This window comes from Penicillium cinerascens (assembly GCF_028974065.1).
Source record: "Penicillium cinerascens strain IBT 15544 chromosome Unknown contig_24_segment0_segment0, whole genome shotgun sequence".
In the NCBI taxonomy this organism is placed as follows: Eukaryota; Fungi; Ascomycota; class Eurotiomycetes; order Eurotiales; family Aspergillaceae; genus Penicillium; species Penicillium cinerascens.
In genome coordinates, this window is record NW_026695290.1 from 3,367,269 (window position 1) to 3,388,901 (window position 21,633).

Sequence of the window (21,633 nt, forward strand, 5' to 3'; positions counted from 1 at the left end):
CAGGGCTAGGAAGAGGGCCAAGTAGTTCGCGATGTCTAGAGTCTCAAACTCAATATCACGAGTGGCGGGTCTCTTGTGGCCCTTTGGTGCAGAACCATGGGGCTATCTATTCCGGGATCCCTGCTGGCTCCTGCAATTGCCCTCCTGGGAGAAATCGGCTCATTTCCCTCGTTTCCACGACGAAGGTGGCCATTCCCATGTGTCGTGGGCCACATTCCAAGTGGAGGGCCTACATGCAAAGCCCATGCGGCGCTACGCAAGGGGTGTGACGAAGCGAAAGGTTCAATTCAATAGTCGGACCCGGGAACTCGGGAATGGACGACGTAAAAAAAGCAAAAAGGATGCATCTTGCAGTAGCGGAGTGATTGTATCACTATCACGATGGACCGGAAATCACAGATGAAGTGGATTGAGATGTGCGGAGCGGAGGACGCTCGGACGGTGGGCCGACGATCCGCCATGGGCGTGGATCACAAGTCTAAAAGCATCGGCTCGAAACATTACATTCCCCGGATGTGACTGATCCAGTCGTTACGATCATTTACGAACCATTGCCTCGTTTTCAGTTCGTGCTTTTGTTATCTGTTCTGCTCGGTCCTATTTTATGATCTGTTTACTTCACGAGGTACACACGTAGGTCTATCATTACATACATCGGGCCAAAGCCGCCAACTCCAAACTCAGATCCGAGTCTTCACCAACTTAATCCGCTCGGCGCATCTCCACAAGAGACTCGCCCGCGCGCACATACCGTTCAAAAGTGACTCGCAGGCCGGAGACACCGGCCAGCTGCCGCCATTCGGACGCACTGCGCTCACGCCCCCCGTATAGTACAATCATGCTGGCATGTAGCGAAGTATAGGTCATGTTCTTCGCGTACTCGATAATCAGCAGTCGCGACGTGGGTGCCATGGCCCGCGAGATCTTCTGAAGCAGCGCCACCGCGTCCAGGTCCGGCAGGTTGTGGAGAATGTGCTGGAGCGAGTAGATTCGCGCGCCCTGGATCGGCTGTTCCGCGCTCGTCTTGTAGTTCCACTCCATCAAATGCACACCCGGGATGTCGTCGATCTCTGCATTGAACTCCTGCACCACCAGGTTCTCGCATCCGAGATGGGGAAATACGGACTGGACTTCGAGAAGGAGCTCGCCTCGTCCGCCGCCAATGTCGACCATGGCCACGGTCCCCGGTTGGCTGAGTGCCTCGCGCAGATCGTATCCCAGCGAAGTGGCCCGCTCGGGGAAAGTGCCGAACTTGAGAAACTTGCCGACCATGAACTGGTTGAAGCTGTCCATGCGCCCCTGGGCCTCCATAATGGAATACGTGTGCTGCAGGGCCAGCTCCTTCTCGCCCATCAGCTCGTAGGCATACTGCATGGGACCGTCAGCCTCATTGAAAGGATACGCAAAGTTGGTATCCTGCAGTTTCTTCATGAGGAATGCGCCGGCCATCATTCCTTCGGTGGTGCTACGGTCGCAGTCAGTGGCTGATCGGACAGAGAGGAAAAAGCAACGCACAAGTGCACGGCGCCATGCTGGGCCGAAGGCATGGCCACCATGTGCCGGGTGATGGCATTGGCATTAAAACTGTTCTCTTCCACGCGCTCGACCAGGCCCAGTCCGGCCATGATGTAGAGTGTATCCGCTGCAATCGGTCAGTATTCTGAATATCTCGTCTCACCATCTACCGTCTGTCCCATACCGGCAAGTAGAGTACCTGGCACCGTTAGCAACTTCCCACTACCCATTCCTGCATGTATGTCACCTACTGATTTTAGGCTCTTTTTCTTGAATGAGCCCGTTGGCGGCGTTGGCCACTTCTTCCGCGGTCGCCGGTTTTCCATGCTTCACCAATACGTCGAAGAGCTTAAAATGCACCGCGACGGGGACAAATCCCAGCGACGCCGGCTATCACATCATCAACCCATGTTCCATGTCGAAATTAAGCCAAACTTACCGTCGTGACCGTCGCCGCCAACACTGCCCCCGGCGGCGCCGCAGGCGCGGGCTTTGATAGGCCCAAGAAGTTGGCCAAGCGTTCCAGCAAAGTCATGTTGGAATGAAAGCGAGATGCAGGATTTTCCGAGCTGAACGCTGAACACGAAATCAAGTCTATTATCTACTGTCATTTGTCTGTTGATCCAAGGGGGATGCCAGAATGCCAGGCTTTCCAGTTTAGAGTGTTTACTACGTAACTATGGACGCGGCATGTCTAACTAGCTCACGAACCAATGCATTCACAAACTGGAACTCATGGAGGGTGACGCCCGGACTGCCAATGTGAGTGGTCGCAACCCCTCGACAACCAAGAATCGAACGAATCACACACCCATGCAGACGCAAGGGACATCTCACGCTTAGCTCTGCCGATCTCTGGCAATCGCGACGAGTCAATGCGCCAAAAACCTAAATCATCGGTAGATATCAGCGGCATTTGGAGGCATTCGTTAATCCACGGATGAGACGGATGAGACAGATGAGACAGATGAGATAGACCAGGATAATAAGGTTCAACACCAAAACATACTACCTACCAGAATAGTCCATACGCCGGAGGTGTGCCGACAGGGATGTGGCGATGAAACGACGCGGAGCCGCGAACCAAGTGGAGATCAAGTTAGGGTGGAGACTCGTCCTCTTTGTGATTTCGGCAAAAAACCCTCGGATCCCTCGAAAGTATGAGACTTGCAGACAGGTCTATCGGAGAGATCTGATCTTCCAGAATTTCTCGGCTGCGTGGCATAAGCCACGCGAGTTGTAAATTCTCCTTGAGCCATGTGTTCGATCTAGAACTTGGACCTTATGCATAAAACCTATCTCTGCCCAACCCAGGCAATGGTTTCCACTTTCTACAATCCCCTTGCCTATCTTGCCTTTGTGCAACAGTCATCATGGAAAAATCGTGCCCGTTCGAAGATACCCGTGAGATGGATGGTGCTGCCAGTCTATCGCAGTCTCATGAGACTCATGACTCCAAAGACGGTGTCATGGATCCTCGGAATCCGCAGAATTGGAGCTTCACGCGCAAGACTCTGCTCTTCGTCTCGCTCATGTCGAGCTCGCTCCTGGCCGATGGGTACTGTGCATTCCGTGAACTTGTTTGATCGCCCGTCACTGACTTTGTCCAGCGCAATGGTCTGGGGCTCGACGCTGGTCACACAGCAGGCCATGGACTGGAAAATTACCGTTGAACACTCGGCCACGAGCATGAACTGGGGCATTCTGCTGCAGGGCTTTGGGGGTATCTTGGCTGTCCCGCTCATCGAAGCCTATGGCCGGTAGGTACCGTTCAGCATGTATATGGAGATCGGGATCATCCCTGCTAACTGACGCAATCTCTCCAGTTATCCCGTCTGGCTCTGGCCACAGGTAATCACGATGTTCATGGTGTTGGGCGCCACCCTCTCCAACGACTACTCGACCTTTACGGTCTTTCGTTCGCTGCAGGGCCTATTCGGTACCGTGCCGCAGGTGATCGGGCTGCCTATTATCCATGACATGTATAGCCCGCATGGTATGTGATATCATCCGAAGTGGATATATTGGCGCTGATGTTTTTTCAGAATGGCCACGTATGATCAACATCTGGTGAGTTCACAGTCGACTGATGTACTCGTATTCCGTAGACTGACAGGGAATAGGGGCACCACATTCCTGGTCGGTCCGTTCCTTGGGCCTGCAATCGCAGGTTATATCGGCGCGGGCACAAATTGGCGCGACTCCTTCGGTGTTCTGACTGCCATTTATGGCGTGTCGACATTCATGGTTCTCGCTTTTGGCCGAGAGACATACTATGCACCGGACAAGACGCCGGCTTCGCGACTCGGAGCGTACTTTGGCATTGGAAACACCAAGCTGCCCAAACTGGCAACGCTGGGATTCTGGTGTCAGAAACTCGTCGTCTATGTGTTCAAGTTTCCGCTGTTGATGACGGGTGAGCAACTTTCTGGGTTCCGGGCTCTTCACACATTATAGGGACTGACCGGGATGTTCACAGGTTTTGCCGTCCTGGTGACGTTCACCTGGCCAATTGGTAAGTCCGATTCGAAATCCAATGGCTCGTACTGACGGGTTGCAGGCATCACGACGACCATCGACTCGTTCCTGCACAGTCCACCCTATCTCTTCGATACGATCGAGGCGTCATCTATGCGATTTGCCGGTGTTATCGGTGCACTCTGTGGTAAGTCAAAACTGGATATCCTTGTTTCAGTTCAAATCTCACTCCCTTCCAGGCTGGGCCTTCGGTCACTTCTTCAATGAATGGATCTACCGCCGCCACAGTGCCAACTGGAGAACCGAGCTCCGTCTGCACGGCGTGTGGTTCCCCATCGGCAGCATGGCCTGCGGTCTGCTCACCTATGGCCTGACAATGAACTTTGACAAGCACTGGATTGGACTAGCCTTTGGCTGGATCATGGTGAACATCGGCATGGTTGCCACGATTGTGTAAGTGCGACGAAGCCTTGTAATACTCGAGCAGCCATCTAATGAGAATGACAGAGCAATCACGGCGTACGTGCTAGAGAAGTACCCCGATCAGTCAACCTGCGTGTCCGCCATCCTAAACATGTGGCGCACCTGCGGTGGCTTCGCAGTGGGATACTTCCAGCCTGAATGGATTGTGCGCAATGGCATCGGCCTGGTGTTTGGAATCCAGGCCATCGTCGTCTGCACTGCGGTTGTCCTGACCATCACGCCGGTGTTGGTGCGTGAGCGACGCAAGCAGCCACAGGGTTCTGGCGCCGCATGAGATCCCATGAAGGAATGTATAAATGACGGATGACCGTGACGACTGGCCGTGCTTTTTTGTAATTAAGCTTCTTCTCTGTATAAACCACGTACATACGGCCAGGTTCGAATTGATTCAGAATTGTTTGGTGTATATTTGACTATATTGATAATCGTCAGGCTTCATATTGAGCCTCCGCAGTTCTCAGCTTGAGTTCAGAATTGTCGATAGATGTAAGCGAGTGCAAGTGAATGGTCCAAAGGGCCAGAGTCTGTCCAGCAGGTAAATGAAATGAAACGATCCAAGATAACGCCTCGCCAATGATGTCACGTCCCCGAAAAAAAAAAAAAAAAAAAAAAAAATATGTGCAGAGAATGGTATGTTACAGATCCAATAAAAATGCGCTCAAAGAGGAGGAGGGTTCGGAGAAGAACAGGCTTAGTCGAAAATATATTCGACCTGGGGACATGATGACTGGAAGGCTTTCAGGAGCCGCTGGACGCGGTGGGTCATCCAGCCGGAGTAGGTGCCGTTGGTGGCGACGCCGGCAAAAGTGGTGGACGCATGTTTGCAGCTCTGCTCCGCATGGTTGAAGGAGAACTGGAGACATTCCGAGTTCTGCGAACAGGCATCCGCACACGCCTCAGCAGAAGGAGTCGTGGGAGGATCGAAGTCAATGTTGGCCGAGGACAGATTATCCCAATCCTCGCGTTCGGCGAGGGAACTGTTATGGATGAACGCCCGGTACACGTCGGCGTGGAGCAAAAGAGCGTTCTTGCCGCTCTTGAAAAAGCCCCGCTCGAACCGCCACATCCCCTCGATGTCCCGAGGGTTCATGTGGTGGTACGAGATGACCGGATAGCACCAGGGCTGGCGTCCGTAGCCCTCCGAGAAGTGATCGATCTCCCACGGGCGGGAGGTCATCATCATGGGCCAGGCCCAGGTCAGAGGAATATGGATATCCTGGAGAGCTCGGGCGAGAACACAGTCTCCGGCCCATTCACTGGCAGTCATGACCTCCAGCTCCTCCTGGTTGTGGATGCGGTAGCTGTGCAGACGCTGCATCGCCCTTTGAGAGAGAACTACACCTGCCCCGCCATACCCGAACAGGATATCACCGATCTGCATCGGGCTGCCGAGATAGTAGCTGCGGGTGTGGTCAAGGTGGGCCAGCCAATTGACCAGATTCTGCCAGACGATATAGGTGTCCGCCTCGAGGAAGACGTACCACTTGGCATCGGGCATCGCCTCCAGCGCTCCGTCGATCATGGGGAGGAACTTCCACTTGTCCAACTTCCATCCGGGGTTGTTGATCTTGCCAAAGGGTCCATTTTCGTCGTCGCCAAAGTCCTCGTCGGTCAGGCCCGGACGGCCGACTTTTTGAAGGTGTTGGTAGACCTCAAACTCGGGCTCGTTTCGCATCGTGCGTTCGGTCACATTGCTCAAGACGTCGTAGGTGCGCACTCCGTTAATAGTTTCTTCGTAGTCGGAGAAGACTGCGAAGTTCGGGACGCACTTGAAGCTAGTACGTAGCTGCACGGGAACCTTTTGGAGAGCCTCGGTGGCACCGGTCTTCAGGACCACGAATACATCTTCCATGTCATGATGCAGCTTCCCACAGGGGTTCTCATCCTCTTCGGACGCCTTGGATGCCTTGCCCTGGTTCTCGGTCTCCGGATACGGCTGCTTTCCTTCAAGAACAATGGTGCTTTGCTCGGGTTGGGTCCACTGCTCGGTGTTCGTGCTCGTGTTCGTGTTCACCGCGACCGGGTTCGTGTTAGGGGTGAGGAAGAGGTAATAGATTAGAACGAGGGTGAGAAACGGAGAGACGACGAGCAGCCATCGTCGTGGAGAATTGAACATGGTCGCAGCCAACGGGTTAAACAAAAGAATGTGAGGATCAGTAAAAGAGAGAACAGAGAATAGCCATGAAAAATGGCACAGAGGGCAGCGGCGCCTGATGAATGTAAAAAGGGTCAACGATCATCGAGCAAACGGGTACGACGCTCAACTCTTTTGGTGATGAGGAGCATGACGATCCATGGGCCCGGCAGAGAAGGCACCAACGATGATTCGGTCGCAAGCCGGGGGGAGATAGAATGATAGGCCGACCGTCCGTTCACTGGGGATGGATCATCGAGCAAGCGGCACAGCAGCCAACGAGGCTGGCGCGGGAGTTCAGGACTACCCGCCGCCCCACGGCCGGCGTCATCGGTTGCGGGATTTGACGAGGCGCAGGACGAGGATCGGCTGCCGGAGGTGACGATGAGTGGAGTGGCGAATGGGGACTCGAGGGGGAGAAGTCGGTCAGGCTCAGGAGGTGATCCAACGATCGCCAGGGGTTCAATTCAAGGACCGGAAATGGCGCTGAGCCGAGGTAGCGCCATTTTTGCGAAGCTTTTTTGACTTTTGAAGCAGCCCAAGCTCACGTTTCGAATGTTAAAAAGTGGTGTGCGAACCGTGGATCGAACGATCATGACATACGTGCCTGAGGCAGGAGTGTCATGTGGGGGCCCTCTTTAGAGGGCTTTGGGTCATGGTGTTACATTGTACGAATTGATTAGGATGAATATGGCGAGATGTCGATGGTATGGTCGTATTCAATCCCCTCATTACTCATAGCAGCCAATTCTCAATTAGATCTCGTTGACGCCGTGGCTGCATGCTCTATCTGCAACGCCAAGGCGAGCAATATCATCCATCTCTACCGTACATCCGGAACTCACGTGAAGACACGAATAATTGCCTCATGTAAATAGGAAAAATTAGCTGCAGGGGTATACGTCGAATGCAAAGTAGTATTCTGATTACTCTAGGGTACAGCTTGCGGGTGCACGACGCTCCGTCAGTGCGGGTATATAGATTCATTCGATAGGCTAACGAGGGGGGTTTGAAGATGTGCTATATACGGTCTGGCCGAGCCGAACCGAGCCGAGATGGGAGGATCTCACCTTGAGGCAGCTGGGTAGTCATCGCAGAATGACACCAATATACCCGACATCCTGTTTTACAAGCACATGAGCAGGGTTGTCAACGGCCATCCAAGTGGCGGTGGAGCTGTCCATCAAGTCAGGTCCGCTCGTTCAGGACCGGGTGCGAGCGAGGACGAGACTGGGCATGTCCCAATTGAGCCGAGTAAACTTCAACTCCCAACAATGCTGATTTGGTGTGACCCAATTGAATTAAAAATCGTCAGCCATTCATCGGCTTTCCATGGAGTTGCTGGAAGGTTTCTGGGAAGAAGCCCGGAGGTGGCCAAATATCTGCGATCGATGGCGGATGAACCAATGTTTGAGACCCGACCAGGCGATCCGGGTCATGACAAAATGCCTGGAAAGTACTGTCGTCTAGGAAACCAAAGTCTTTGAGGCCAGCCTCGCGGTTGTTGGACCACTCGGTGGTATCCAGATACGCCAGATCCTTGAAGATCTCATCAAGGTCATCCGTGCCAGCAGGGTTGAAACCCATGGCATCCTCAGCGGGGACGGACCGATCGCTTGCGAGGGCTTTGGCGGTCATCACGGTATTAGGGGTAGAAGAATCAGAGGGGTGTGGATGTGGTTGATTAGGTCCCGGCGGGAACATCGCGTCCGGTGCACTGCGCGGCGTGACTTCGTCTGGAATGATCGACGGCTGCATGGGAACATCCATCATTGCTAGATCTGTATTTTTCATCACTGTATCTGTGGGTGTCAGAGATTGTGCGTCCACTGGGATACTGATGCCCATAATGGATGAGGCATAGTTTCCTTGTCTATGAGACTCCAGCCCAGGAGGCGCGCCTAGAGGTTGCAAAGAGTTCGCCAAAGGCGGGGCTGCAGGCATGATGGGAGCAGGCGCATTTCCAGTAAACGCAGTAGGCTGACCACCGACAAAACCCTTAGGCTGCTGCCAGTGTTGTATCGCCGACACCAAGGATCCATATACAGGCCAGGTTGGGATTAGCACCGTTGCCTTCTGTCTGAACTCTTCGGCCCAGTGTGCAAATGGGAAACTATCCGACGAGTCGACAGTCTGGCGCAGCGAGAAGGCTTGCTCCGAAATCGTGCGCAGGCCAAATTCAAAAATGGGAGAAAATCCACACATGGGGAAGTTCTCCAGGTGCTGTGCGAACATGGACAGTCCTCGATAGAGAAGCTTCTTGGCCCCCTCCGTGGCCGGCCGCTGCGATGGATGCAGTCCCTGTTCCCCGGGGATGAGACGTAAATATAACCAAAGGAGTATGGCCACGTAGGTCAGGCCAAGGTAACTCTGATGGGGTAGCAGCGCTGAGTGTCGTTCTGGGTAGATGCTTTCTGGCCCTGTCAAACGACATCCAAGAGGGAGATTATCATCCCACTTCTTCAGATCCATCACCAGCTGCTGTGCAAATGTGTCTGCTTTGTATCCCATTGACAAATTGCGTGCAGTTTTGTTCAAGACACTTGCCAGTTCTACCAGGCGATTGAAACAGCTTAGCGCCAGTAGCGGTCCTCTGCGCGGGGGATTTGTCCCTTGCGAAGCCCCAGTCGGGGGAAGAACATCCATCCACGAGTTCCATTCCTCCAGCCCATCCTCTTCCAACAAGCCAATTGCAGCCAGGTCGCTTGGGGACATTGCAGGGCAGCGCGAGAGGCGGAACGATAACAAGGAATCGGCGACGAAGCATCCTAAAAAGACTGCTTTGCCCTGTCTCAGCTCGTCGGACCTTCTGGTATCACTGAAAGAACCAAAGCCCATGGCGATGGCCATGCGCACAGCTTGCCCGCTCAGCAGCCACGCAGCCGTCCAGTCTTCCAGACCCATGTTCACCAAAGTCAGTAAAAGTAAGGCCTGAATATGACCGAGTTCGTAGCGTTCTTTTTCGGAGGGAATGAGATTACGAGCCACAGCATAGTACTCCTTCGCAAGAGACATGGCTCCAGCAGGACCGGTGCGCGGGACGGTGAGGGATTGTGTGATGGTGTAGCTGAGGATCGCCCACAGGGCAGCGTGATCCCCAGATCCTGGCGAGGTGGTCGCAACGGATACAGGTGCATTGGCGTAGAGGTATGAAGCGCGGAGAATGTTATGCTTGGCGACGATTGGGAACCATGTGTGAGTCGCGGCGAAATAGATATCGAGCAGTTGTGATGTTTGAGGCGGCAGCTGCAGCGCGGTTTGAGAGCCGTTGGCGGAGGCATCACGACCGGCGGATGCTTGAGCCAGTCGAGCTCGTTTGAGCCCCGGCGAGACAGCGGACGGTCCGATCACTCGCGGCGCGTCGGGGCCCAGCGGCGTTGATTCTCTGCCAACTCGGATCCCCCATTGACCGACTAGAGGATCATCGTGTGGATTCCGTGATCGCTTCCCGGTCGCTGGTGGGGGGATTTCGGAACTAGATAACATATTCTCTAGCGCGCCATACAAGCGGCTGGTCTTCCACGTTTCATGCAAGCTCTCCGAAGACCCGTCGTCCGTCCAAGCTGACATCACCTTGACTCGGCGCGGGGCAGATTCCGCGGTGGTTCCCAGCATGGACAGCATGGTGTCTTCAAATCCATCGATATTGCAGATGGAAAGCGCCCACAGCTTCTCCAGGCCGCGCACGTATCCCTCGGGCAGACCGCGTTTCTTCGCATGGGGGTCGTAGGAGCAGGCCTGGCCCGAGGCCTGACATGCGGAGCAAGTGGGACGCACGCCATCACATTTATCCTGGGGTCGGACGGCGCGGATTAGCTTGAGGTGGACGAGCGCACAGCATGGCAACTCACCTTTTTACTGCGGCAGCGATCGCAGGCCCTGGAGACCCTCTTCCGCCGGGGGGCCTTGTCGGAGCCCTCATCCATAAGGAGGGTTGGACAGGGCAGGAATCATGTCACACAAGAGGACTGCAGATGAATTGCAGAGCGGGAGCTTCAGACCGTGGCGAACGCGAGTCCAAATTGTCCAGCAGGTCCAAAAAAGAGTCGCGACCGAGGATCGCAAAGATATCGCAGTTATCTCCGAGGCGCGAAAGCGGACGACCGCGCAGTATAAAAGCAAGCGACGCAATCGGAAGGATTACGCAACGGACCCAAGCCAGATATGCCAGTTATTCCAGTCATTCGTAGGTTTGCTACCCTAAATTAACAGGGGCGCAGGGCTCGGGGGACCGAAAATAAAAGTAGGCTACGGACACTGAGGCTCGGAGCGAAGAGTCGGGAGCTGTTGGTCACGGCTAATCGGGCTTCCCCACGTCCCCAACGTCCCCACGATGTGGGTGAATTGTGAAGTTATTTGGACTACGCCCGTATTGGCTATAGTATCTAGATTTCTATCTACCGTGAATCAGTCGGTATTGTCCGGTCGGTCTATACCATATAGCTAAGAAATAATCATTGTAGATACCTCTACGCTGTATACAACTTCTCTTCCCTTCATCCCTGCAGGAACCTTAACTGCCCACGATCGGCAATTTGACTTTTCTTCCCTGCACCATCTGCCCTCACGAATCCCGAATCTACTTCTCGCAAGGTTCACGACTATCGACACGCTCCTTAGAATATCTTGCAGAGGTCGTGCTCAAGAGACCGTGCCGTCTCTGCAAGGACCGGCATCCGGATCCCCTGACTCGATGTCCGAGATGTTGTCTGATATACGTCTTCAGATCCTCCTCAAAGCGCCCCGGGTTCAGCACCGGGTTTCTATGGAGCCCCGCGGAAAGGCTTCCGTAGGGTCCATGGCTTTATCAGTGTCAGCGACGGCTTCTCCTTCGGGGGAGTCGGGGACAAGGGCATCTCTCGGTGAGCCGACGGGATGGATCTGGGAATCCACTCGGATCCAGCCGAGTCGCGTCTCTGCCCGAATTTAATTTAAACTCGGTTGACGGATAACGCTTTTACCAGGTGTTTATCGTGTCCATGATAATGCGGGTTACCCAGAGAATAATCTGCAAACGCCATGTCAGATGTCTGGGATCGAACACTGCGAGAAAGCTCGGGCTTGATTTCCTTGGTGGGGCTCGGGCGAAAAGCGCAGCTCCGCTCCTTGGAATGTCCGAGTTGTTTCATACCGCAACTCGGCCTCTAGCCTGCCATACACTCATGTACCTACCAGTAGCTACACGCGTGCCCTTTAAATACAGAAATACGAAACTAAGATTCTTACCTTGGTAGATATGTAAAGTACTGAAGATGTCATGAATAAAAGCGACTAGAGTAATCTAAGGTATATTGATTTGACGAACGATGCAAGAATAAACTAAAGAACAAGATCCTGGAGGCGTTTCAGTACACCTGATCATAGAAACACGTCGATCAAGACCATGCCCTCGTTAGTCTTTCCAAATATAGAACCGTCGTGGCCCCATATCATGGGCCAAGGACTAAGGAGACCGCAGCTAAAACATCTTACGTCGACATCAGGGCCCAACCAAGATAGTAAGGGGAGCAAAGTATAATTATCAAGTAGTCCCACCTCAAATGCCTCATGCACATCACTGAAAAAAATCAAATAATAATCAAATCAAACAAATCATGCCCGATACAAGGCATACCAGCAAGTGGGCCTCGGGCGGTGAGTCGGTACCGTGACTGGGCTCCGGGTTTATTTTCATGTTTCGATTGACTTTACACATCCCCCTCTCGCTCCCTTCTGCTCTTCGTTTGGTGCACTGGCGGGATCTCTATACGGCATCCCCCATGCCCAGCTTCTCGGAGCCTCCCGGCTCCATTGCCTGCTGGAAGAAACGCAAGCGTGACCATGAAGACTCGGCAACCTTGCCTTGTCCGTAAGTTGATTTCTCTGAACCCAGATCGGGGTCGTTTCTCCCTCCAATCACTAAACGTACCTCGCAGTTCATCCTTCATGCCGTTCCGAGCAGGTCACTCAGACTGTGCTAGCAGTTGTTCCCTACCCCTGACCCGTCACCCAACAGAAGGAGGCGATCTTTCATTTCGACCTCGGTCTCTCCCTCGCAAACGCCGACACCTCCAGACCCCTTTTCTCTCGATTCCAACGCACCAGCAATCTACCCTTCTCTCACCAAATGCCTACGGGGCACCGCTAGACCCTTACTCTCCGCCCGTCTCACCCAAGTCCCTCGTCCCCCTCCCCTATCAGTCAACTTCACCCTCAGCTCTGCGTCCATGTCACATCTGCCACCGACGCCCTACAACACGACACGTCTTGGATGCTTATGCCGACTGTGTTCTCTGTGCAGAGAGAGCATGCTTCATCTGTCTGCGCCAGTGTGACGCCGACAATTGTGCCGGCTCCGTCAATGTGCCAGTGACAGCACCCGATGCCGACCTATTCAACTCCAACCAAGACTTTGACGGACGGAGGAAGATCTGCTCCAGCTGTGCAGTTGAAGGCATCACCGAGACCGGCACGGAAATCGTGAGATGTCTCGACTGTGTCCGTGGTCATGCAGCACCCTGGTCTGCCGCGTCCACGGTCTCACCTTGGACATTAGATGGGATGAATTATGAGAGTATGGGCGGGTAAATCTGCATTCATACTGCTTACATGACAACAACGAAACGACCGCACGAACTCCTTTCTCTTGGTGGATTATGAACAACTCTTTTACTTACGGGGCGGTCATGTTGGAGTTGGATGTGCGTGCACTTGGATCTGCATTTCCCTTTCGATTTTCGACTTTTCCCCTCAACGTGGCAATAGCATCACTCCCGGCATATTTACGCAGTCCTTCTCGGCATAGCATAGTTACACATAGTGATACCAATTTAGCTTATACTTAATGATCACCCATGATGCTTCAATATCCTTTTAATTATAACAAATGCCATACTCATGACGGATATATATGACTAGACCTCGACTTCCACGCTGACGGGGTATAACAGGTGAAGACACCTACTGACATCTTTCTCGACTTCTTTTCTCTTCTCATCGGCCAAAGCGCATCTGAGCCCCGGCGTAGTGCCACAGGCCCCGCATGAATCCCTGATACTCGACAGCTTCTCCGTCTCCATTCAGAGCGTGGTTGCGGTCACCGGTGCAGTACATCTCCGTCAAGCGGATCTGCCACGGAGGATAGCCATCCAGTTTCAAGAAGGGCGCGAACACCAGCAGGAGATCTGGCTCGGGTTTGAGGATCTTGGCAGCACCAGAGGCCGAGTCGGCCTGGAGAGGCTGAGTGGTGATCTCGCTGATCTCAGCGTCCACCAGTTCGGGCGTGATATCCTCCGGAGACAACTTGCCGTTCTGTGACATCTCCGCCAGGGTCTTGGTCAAATCCACGAGTGTCTCACGGCCGTCGGTGGAGGACAAGAGAAGAAGTGCAAGGGCAGGGTTTTCGGAATTGGGGTCAGGTGTGTCGCCGTGGACAGGGTGGTGAGGAGCGAAGAGTTGGAGAGAAGGCTGATGGGAGGGTGTGCCGTAGTATGAGGCCAGTTTGGTGGTAATGATCTGATGCAGCGCCGGGATGCAGAACTTGAGAGCGCCTGGACAGTTCACAGTTAGCGTAGATCGAGATAGAAGCTCAAGATGTCCATACCCGTCTTTTCATATACGCTGAGCTGATGGATCCCCGCGCATGCACTCCAGGCAGTCAATTCAGCCACCTCGTCCATTAATACCGCCAATGCATCATCCTCGCTGCGCAGTGTCAGAATCACACTCAGGTGCTGCGGGATTCGCTTCAGGCCACGGACGTCCTTGCGGATCAGCTCGGGCGTGCGATGGTGGTGGTAGACGATGGCGAAGATGCGGTCGACGACGGCATGGTAGGCCTGCAGCAGGCGCACGATGATACCGAAGATGATATGCGTGATAGCGTAGGTCAGGCGGTGGATCTGCGACTTGATGAACGAGCGGATGGGTGTCTTGCGTGCCTTCTGGCGCCGTTGGGAGGAAGAGGTCGAGGCTCGGGATCGTTGCGGCGTGGACAGTTCGGAGGGATCGGGGAGGTATGGTTTCAGCAGATCCTCACGGTCGGCGGCATTGAGCTTGTTATTCCGTGAGCGGATCTCTGCGCGCAGGATCTCGCGGTCTTTTTGGGAGACCATGGTGTGGTGGTTGGAGAAAAAAAAAAGAAGCGGCGGGAAGACAGTCGCACTTATACTCGTCCACATGTAAATCGCAGTATAGTCGTTCCAGAACCTAGGCCCGCGCTAGTTTGTTTGCCGTATTTATATATTCCGATGTTGTGTCACAAATAGAACACCTCTGTCTAGATCACTATTAGGCTGCCTACTTTAGAATTGTCGCACTGCCTCCGCGTTGAGGCCAAGGTGTTCTGAGCTGACGCAGTGGCAACTCTAATGTGCGGCCAATTGTGTTATAAACTTGGTAGGTATCCGATCTAAATCAATTATCTACCTTTATACTTGTATATAGAACGTACTTAGTCCATTCCTATAAAAATCCTACCATGCATGTACGGGATATTGCAAGTGGTTTGTCCGCCTCCCTGCTTTGACCACCCTCCGACAGACATATATCACAGAAACCATTCCCAAAGATACCTTGAAATAAATAAAACAATGTGAAGAAAGATGTCTAAAGGAATATCCAAGAAGACATTTAGGACTAAGGGAACAAGAATATATCCTTGGCCCCCCTATAGAAAGCACGATCAAGGGCACAGGCGGTGGCATTACTGGCGGAATTTACCCGCCGCACCTCCGACTCGCGCATCCCAGCTCCAGCTTTCCCCGGATTTTCGAGATCCTCAACCATATTGCTGAACACCTGAGCTGGCCGATCCTCACCTACTGTGCCTGGTCCTGAGGCGGCCCATGACTCCCACTGTACAATCGCCATGATGCCGGACAATGCATCCTTAATCTCCTCGACCCCCACCCGCTCCGTCTTTCCCAAGGGCCCTAGCTTCACGCTCGAGGACTTCTCCAGCCGCGACTTTATCGTCAAGGAATTCATTGAAGAGCTCTCCGACACTGCCATCTCGGGCCGCCGCTCGGCCGCTGGAACCTCCGGTGTTGCCAATCAAGCCTTCGATCCCAAGCCCCTCATCCGCACCTTTGAACATGCCCAACGACGGCTAGGCGAGCTCTCGGGTGACTTGGAGATACGCGAGAATGAACTCTCAGCAGCAGTTCGACGCGCCGAGGCGCAGCATTCACAGAATCTTACCACGCTGGGCCGGAAACTGCGGCAGACCATCGAATCGTTTCAGCAGCTGGACACGTCGCTCAATGGCGCCGGACTAGAGAATGCCGGAGGCATGGGGAATATGGCAGTGGAAACAGGAAGAAGACTGGAGGAGCTGGACCGACAGCGCCGTCGTGCGCTGGATGCCCACTTCCTGTTGGAGTGTTGGGACGGGGTGTGTAATCGGGGCGAGATCTCGCTCCTGGAGAACCTGCGGCGGTCCGGCACGGGGGAGGCCAAAGTGCGCTCGGCACACATTGCACGACAGCTGCTGCGTATCAGTCAGCGGTTGGATCCGCAGAGTTGGCAGCAGAATCCATCGGCTACCAATGGCAACCTCACGGCGAGTTCATCGTCGGAATCCGTGAACGAGAGCCCTACACCGCGGCGGAATACAAGAGAGATTATTGAGAAGTTCTCGGAGACTCTTGAGAAGGACTTGCTGAAGCAATTCGATGAATTTTACCGCAAGGCCAATTTCGATGGCATGAAGGACTGTGCTACCGTATTGCATGATTTCAACGGCGGTGCTAGTGTGATTGCGTTGTTTGTGAACCAGCACCAGTTCTTTATTGAACGGAGTCAGCTGATGACCGAGGAAGTGGGCGGCGATGCCGAATCTTGGGAGAAACTGGCCGATCCGGATGCCGAGCTTCCTGGTATCGAGTCGAGCCTCCAGTCGTTGCTAGACGAGGTCAAGATTGTGGTGCAGGAAGAGTCGGCAATTATCCGGAGAGCTTTCCCTTACTACGATCAGGTTCTGGGGAAGTTCCTGCAGCGAGTTTTCCAGCAGTCGATTCAACAGCGACTCGAGATGGTCCTGGAAAAGGCCAGCGGAGTTTCTTCGTTAGCATTTCTACGGTGTCTGCAGAGTTCACGAGGCTACATCAGTTCATTGATTGATGATTTGAAAGCGCACGGATTGACCGAACACCCGGACCCTATCTCCTCTCAGAGCGCACTGCTGCTGGATCAACAGCTGGAGGAGCTGTTTGTCCCCTACTTTGTAGGGTCATCTTACATCGAACGCGAGAAGCGCACACTGGAGGAACTATTCAACGCAGTTTTGTTCCGATTCACCTGCTTTCAGGCTCGTCGGAAGAAGGCCGCCACCACGTTCATGGCGTCGCTGTCCCGGCCCGGAACCGAACTGCTTTCCACGACTCGAGACGCCTTCATCAACCGGCTTGACTCGCCTGACATCTCGCCCATTCAACGGCGGATGTTGATGCATGTGGCCAAAATAGGCGATGTCCCGGAGACGATGAAGCTGACCGAAATCAGACTCACCGAAGAAGACGGTCAGCCCAACTTGAGTGACGCCAAGCGCATGCTCAAGTGGCTGGCGGAAGCGGTGGGTCGTGGGCTGGAGCTGAGCGTCAACTCGGATACGCACAAAGACGTGTCGGCTCTGTTGACTCTGCTTCTGGTGACCATGGGTGATGGATACGTAGACGTTTGCCTCGACGCCGCCCTGGAGGCGGCCACGCAGCAAGAGTCGGGGAAGACCGAGCCTGACTTTAGCTACCTCCTGTCAGTCCGAACGACCATCAGCATCACCACGCTGATGGTGATGTGTGTGAATGCCGTGCTGTTGCCCCTGGCGACCGGCAGCATCACTACTCGTCGTGATATGGAAAAGCGCACGAGCCAGACGACTTCGCGAATTGAAGAGAAGATCAATACGATCGAACAGAAAACGATCGACGCCACTCTTGCGTGGGTCAGTCGGTTACTCTCCGGACAGAAGAAGAATGATTTCCGACCACGCGAGAGTGATAACGCCTCATGGCTTGAGATGTTGCAAACTCCGGTAGGTCATTTCTCGGGTTTTGGATCTGTATCAAAACAATTCTCCGCCAAAAACCCAAAAAGCTAACCTCGAGTCTAGACCTGCGCCTCAATTTGTACGTTCCTGACCAAGCTGCACAACATTGCACAAACGTCGTTACCGGCTAGCGGAGCCAACGTCCGTCAAGTACTCACGGAGATTGCCCTGGGGACGCGCGGATTGCTCCTGGAGCATTTCAAACGGTTCGCGGTAAGCGGACCCGGTGGCTTGATGGTGACCAAGGATATGACGCAGTACGCGGACCTGCTCAAGTCGTGGGACATCGACGAGGAGACCAAGGCCCCCGGTGGCGCGCTGGACGTGCTACTGGAGGTGGGCAGTCTGTTTGTCATCGGCGTGGAGGCACTGCGCGAGCGTATCCGGGGAGGAGCCGCCAGTGGAGCGACTGGCGGGTCTGGCGGGTCGAGCAGAGCTGGCCCCGAGGCCAAATTGAGTGTGCAAGAGGTGCGGGCGTATGTCTCGCGGCGTGAAGATTCGAACACGCTGGCCATGCAGCAGGTGCTTAATGCACTGTAATTGACGAGTTGGACTAGAGTACTCTGCATTTTGTTAGGCATCATTCCTATCTTGGAAGGTTATTTTTTTATTTAATTTTTTTTATTGGAAATTACTAGTAGGTAGAATAGAATTCCGGACGTCTGGTCCAGACAGAGAATCAAAGGCAATTTATGACTCGTACTTTTTCTCCGTTCGTCCTGGATCTCATCGATCTCATTTATGGGTCTCATAGACTGTGCATTAGCGCCCCGATCCTGCGGCTGACAGCTCACCCGTTTTCTGTCCATTCCAGAATCCACGGAAGTCTGTACTCCTCCCCCTTTCTTTTCTTTTCTTTTCTTTTCTTTTCTTTTCTTTTTATATTAGTTACATATCGGGATTCACAAACAAACCGAATGTCGGTCCCTGAATATCTCCGAGCTGTTTCAGCTCTTCTCGGGCTTTTAGTTCGCACTGGTATAGGGCTGGGGCCGGTCCCAAACGATGGAGATCCTGCAGGAGACCTGTCACAAACCATGGTCACAAACCATGGTTGACTCGCCCCTGCAGCATCGCTGACCAGAGCAACCTATGACCGAACTCTGGGGGAAACATGTAGATTGGATCCGCCATCCTAGAAGCGACCGGCCGAGATACGAAGACCGGATTGCTGGCTGGACCGGTCTCGTAGCCGATTGTCTACGAGACTTAGGGCTCCCTTCAGGGGTAATCTCACTGCTCGGCCATAGTTGCAGAGATAGCAGATGGCAAACACGAACCGGTTCGCGGGGCTCATGACTCGTCACAGAGAAGCACAAAGACAGAACTGGTACTTTTCGGGGCCTGACGAGGACGAAGATCGGCCAATGCACATCTCCACTGAGGGGGCGCAAAGGTGACAGGTCTACAAATAGATCTGGCCGTCACATCACCGGGTCTGTGCACCCGTTCTTGCTGTCGATACTTCGAACGGGGGTCTGGTATATCCATGTCGGACATGTAGAACCGCTGGCTCCAATCACCGGGCGCTTGCGTGAAGAGGGGGCTTCATCCCTGCGTCGTGCATCTTTATATACAGACTCTCGCACACCTCGCTGCATCTGCTTCCACCTAACGTCTCCCTGACATACTTCAATACCGACGACCGTCTAACACCACACCGTCAATGAGTGTGGCCCGTACGTCATCACATCCAGGGAATTGAAGCAAGATCGAGATCAGATGGCCATTCGCCTACCTACGGCCTGCGAGGAGGACTTTGAATCGTTGCCTCCAGCCGTGAGACGAAAGGTATGTACATCACTACATGAACGCAGGAACGGTTTTCGGTTCTTCTCGTTTCCCCAATTTCCCCCCAAGTCGAATCCCCAAGTCCCCTTGCCGCGTGGATCGATAGTCGACTCGATAGTCTCGGCGCAGACCATCCATCGAGCCGGCACTTGCTTTGTTTTGAACCACCCTTGCACATCCCTACCCTGTCCAGTGGAGATCCACTTGATTCGAGTTGTTTTACCCCTGAACGCAAATCTAGAAGAGTGGATGCAACCATCACCCACACTATCATCCACGGCGCTGCCTGCGTCCCTGCGCATTGGCCGAACTAGCTCACGTCCCCACCACCCACCCCATCGTTCAATTCGCTGACTTGGCCAGTTCTTCTCGAATGTTGAGCGTTTGCGCATCAGGCTAGCTCAGAGCGATCCCAGTTCCCCCTTCTCCACGAACGCTCATGGCCGCTCCTATCGGAACGCTCATCCGGGGCCTGGCCCCCTATACCATCGTCCGCGCCACCCCTCAACCGCCTCTTTGACCAGGAGCCGTCGTCTGGAAAAAAACAGACAAACATCTCGGAAACTCCGCAAGCCCGGCTCTTTACAATTAGCCTACCTGGTTAACCAGGCGGACTCGCAATGCTTTTCTTCTCTCCCCGCTAAGGTCCAGCAACAACTTTTTTCGCCGGAAGAACAGAACCGTCTCCGCCGCGCCTATCGGGAGAGCCTCATCCTCGACGCTGCTGACGAGGCGTTTTATCGTCGTCCCAGTATTCGGGGTCACCGGTTGTCCAACGACAGTCACCTCTCAGAAGCCACTTTGGCCGGGGGCCAACCATCCACCGTCTTTTACGAGTCCGATTCGGAATACGAGGACGTACCTGACCGCAAAATGGATCAGTCTTTTTACGACAGCTTCCGTTGGCTCGACGAGGATGGAGACCTGGACCTGTCCTTGGACGAGTATCACGCCCATGTGGCCGACTCGGCCACCGGCAGGTTCAAATCTCGCCGTCGCCCGTCCTTTCGCCGTTCCTTCTCTATTTCTACGCATGCCCTGAGGCATCGACCAACCGCTTCGGTGCCTCCTCGTCTAGTGACTAGTCCGTCCATTCCGCCCCCGAGTCCGATTGGCAGCACTCGTCGTTCAATTTCCCGCCCATCGTCTCGTCGTCAACCCTCTCACGCCCCAAGGTCATCTACCTCGAGCATCGACCCTGGTGCGCAGTACTATCAGGACCCGGATGCTCGTCTCAAATTGCGAGTATACCTGGCATCTCCCCAGAAGTTCGATGAGGCCATTGAGTTTGGCTTCCCTTCGTCGGATCAAAACAAGGAGGTCGTCACCCCAGAGCTTCCCAGTACCCCGAAGCCAGTGACCGTGTCCCCGGAATGTACCGGCACCTTTCTTGAAGACGACGACGGGACTATAGTTGGCAGTCCCGGCGGGTCGTTCGATGAATCGTCCACATCGCGTCTGCCATTACAAATGCGAGAAAGCCCCTCCCCGTCAGTGGATAACCCATCGCTACTGCAACGGCGTCAATCATCTCTACCCGGATCCAAGGTCGGTCCGCAACGACTACCGGGGAATCGTGAGATGACCCTCAAGATGACCTTGACTCGACCTGACCTACGCACCGATTCTCCCAGCTCATCCCCAAAGGCACCACAGGAAGACCCGCTGCAATTGGCAGCACTGCCTCCAGCAGATCGCAGTCAACATATCTGGGATTCAGATCTGGATGAGCAAGGCATGGTGAAGAAAATGTGGCGTAAACTCCTACGGCGAGCCTAAAGTCTCTTATATCTTGATATTCCTTTTTCTTTCACCCTCCGGGATCTAAGTTTATGTCGCTCTTTAGCGCGCGAGCTTTGTTTTTTTTTTTCCTACTAGCGTCGTTCTGAGGGCGGTCTCTGTATTGCAGCATGAGTTTGGTGTCGGATCTTGTAGCGTGAGGCGGCTTCGCTCCGCCAGTCTTGTAATTAGTTCGCAGCGCCCTGTACATATATTTTTCTTTGCTGCGGAGCCTTTCAATGCACGCCTTGAAGGCTCGTATATAGTCATTCTTTACATCTACCCCTTGACGTCAATTGATCTCCGAATACAACGTAAGAACCGTGGAACGCGTGAACTGAACGATAGCCGATAAGCCGCACGTGACAGGGGAGCTCCTCAGGCTGAGGCCACGCACTCCGTCATCTCTTTCGCGCCATCTGGATTC

At 53.9% G+C, this 21,633-nt stretch overlaps 8 protein-coding genes across 8 annotated transcripts; 4 read left to right on the plus strand and 4 right to left on the minus strand.

Moving 5' to 3' along the window:
• Window positions 1-702: 702 nt before the first annotated feature.
• N7498_004371 (putative O-methyltransferase) lies at window positions 703-2,050 on the minus strand (the record flags this gene model as incomplete). Its single annotated transcript, XM_058451433.1, has 5 exons — window positions 703-1,465; window positions 1,516-1,642; window positions 1,700-1,714; window positions 1,767-1,905; window positions 1,955-2,050. 5 exons carry the CDS (start codon window positions 2,048-2,050, stop codon window positions 703-705), a joined length of 1,140 nt encoding a protein of 379 aa, XP_058310895.1.
• Window positions 2,051-2,888: 838 nt separating this feature from the next.
• N7498_004372 (putative MFS transporter) lies at window positions 2,889-4,750 on the plus strand (the record flags this gene model as incomplete). The annotated part of the gene is made up of 9 exons (XM_058451434.1): window positions 2,889-3,073; window positions 3,126-3,275; window positions 3,342-3,511; window positions 3,561-3,585; window positions 3,639-3,931; window positions 3,995-4,030; window positions 4,076-4,180; window positions 4,233-4,446; window positions 4,501-4,750. The coding sequence occupies 9 exons, from the start codon at window positions 2,889-2,891 to the stop codon at window positions 4,748-4,750; spliced, it is 1,428 nt and encodes a 475-aa protein (XP_058310896.1).
• Window positions 4,751-5,167: 417 nt separating this feature from the next.
• N7498_004373 (PAN domain-containing protein) lies at window positions 5,168-6,592 on the minus strand (the record flags this gene model as incomplete). Its single annotated transcript, XM_058451435.1, has 1 exon — window positions 5,168-6,592. One exon carries the CDS (start codon window positions 6,590-6,592, stop codon window positions 5,168-5,170), a length of 1,425 nt encoding a protein of 474 aa, XP_058310897.1.
• Window positions 6,593-7,921: 1,329 nt separating this feature from the next.
• Window positions 7,922-10,536, minus strand: N7498_004374 (putative C6 transcription factor; the record flags this gene model as incomplete). The annotated part of the gene is made up of 2 exons (XM_058451436.1): window positions 7,922-10,402; window positions 10,462-10,536. The coding sequence occupies 2 exons, from the start codon at window positions 10,534-10,536 to the stop codon at window positions 7,922-7,924; spliced, it is 2,556 nt and encodes an 851-aa protein (XP_058310898.1).
• A 1,833-nt stretch (window positions 10,537-12,369) lies between these two features.
• On the plus strand, window positions 12,370-13,177 carry N7498_004375 (uncharacterized protein; the record flags this gene model as incomplete). Its single annotated transcript, XM_058451437.1, has 2 exons — window positions 12,370-12,458; window positions 12,526-13,177. The coding sequence occupies 2 exons, from the start codon at window positions 12,370-12,372 to the stop codon at window positions 13,175-13,177; spliced, it is 741 nt and encodes a 246-aa protein (XP_058310899.1).
• Window positions 13,178-13,582: 405 nt separating this feature from the next.
• Window positions 13,583-14,703, minus strand: N7498_004376 (ditrans,polycis-polyprenyl diphosphate synthase; the record flags this gene model as incomplete). The annotated part of the gene is made up of 2 exons (XM_058451438.1): window positions 13,583-14,139; window positions 14,193-14,703. 2 exons carry the CDS (start codon window positions 14,701-14,703, stop codon window positions 13,583-13,585), a joined length of 1,068 nt encoding a protein of 355 aa, XP_058310900.1.
• Window positions 14,704-15,458: 755 nt separating this feature from the next.
• On the plus strand, window positions 15,459-18,176 carry N7498_004377 (exocyst subunit SEC10; the record flags this gene model as incomplete). Its single annotated transcript, XM_058451439.1, has 2 exons — window positions 15,459-17,621; window positions 17,700-18,176. The coding sequence occupies 2 exons, from the start codon at window positions 15,459-15,461 to the stop codon at window positions 18,174-18,176; spliced, it is 2,640 nt and encodes an 879-aa protein (XP_058310901.1).
• A 1,182-nt stretch (window positions 18,177-19,358) lies between these two features.
• Window positions 19,359-21,206, plus strand: N7498_004378 (uncharacterized protein; the record flags this gene model as incomplete). Its single annotated transcript, XM_058451440.1, has 2 exons — window positions 19,359-19,427; window positions 19,791-21,206. The coding sequence occupies 2 exons, from the start codon at window positions 19,359-19,361 to the stop codon at window positions 21,204-21,206; spliced, it is 1,485 nt and encodes a 494-aa protein (XP_058310902.1).
• Between the last annotated feature and the right edge of the window lie 427 nt (window positions 21,207-21,633).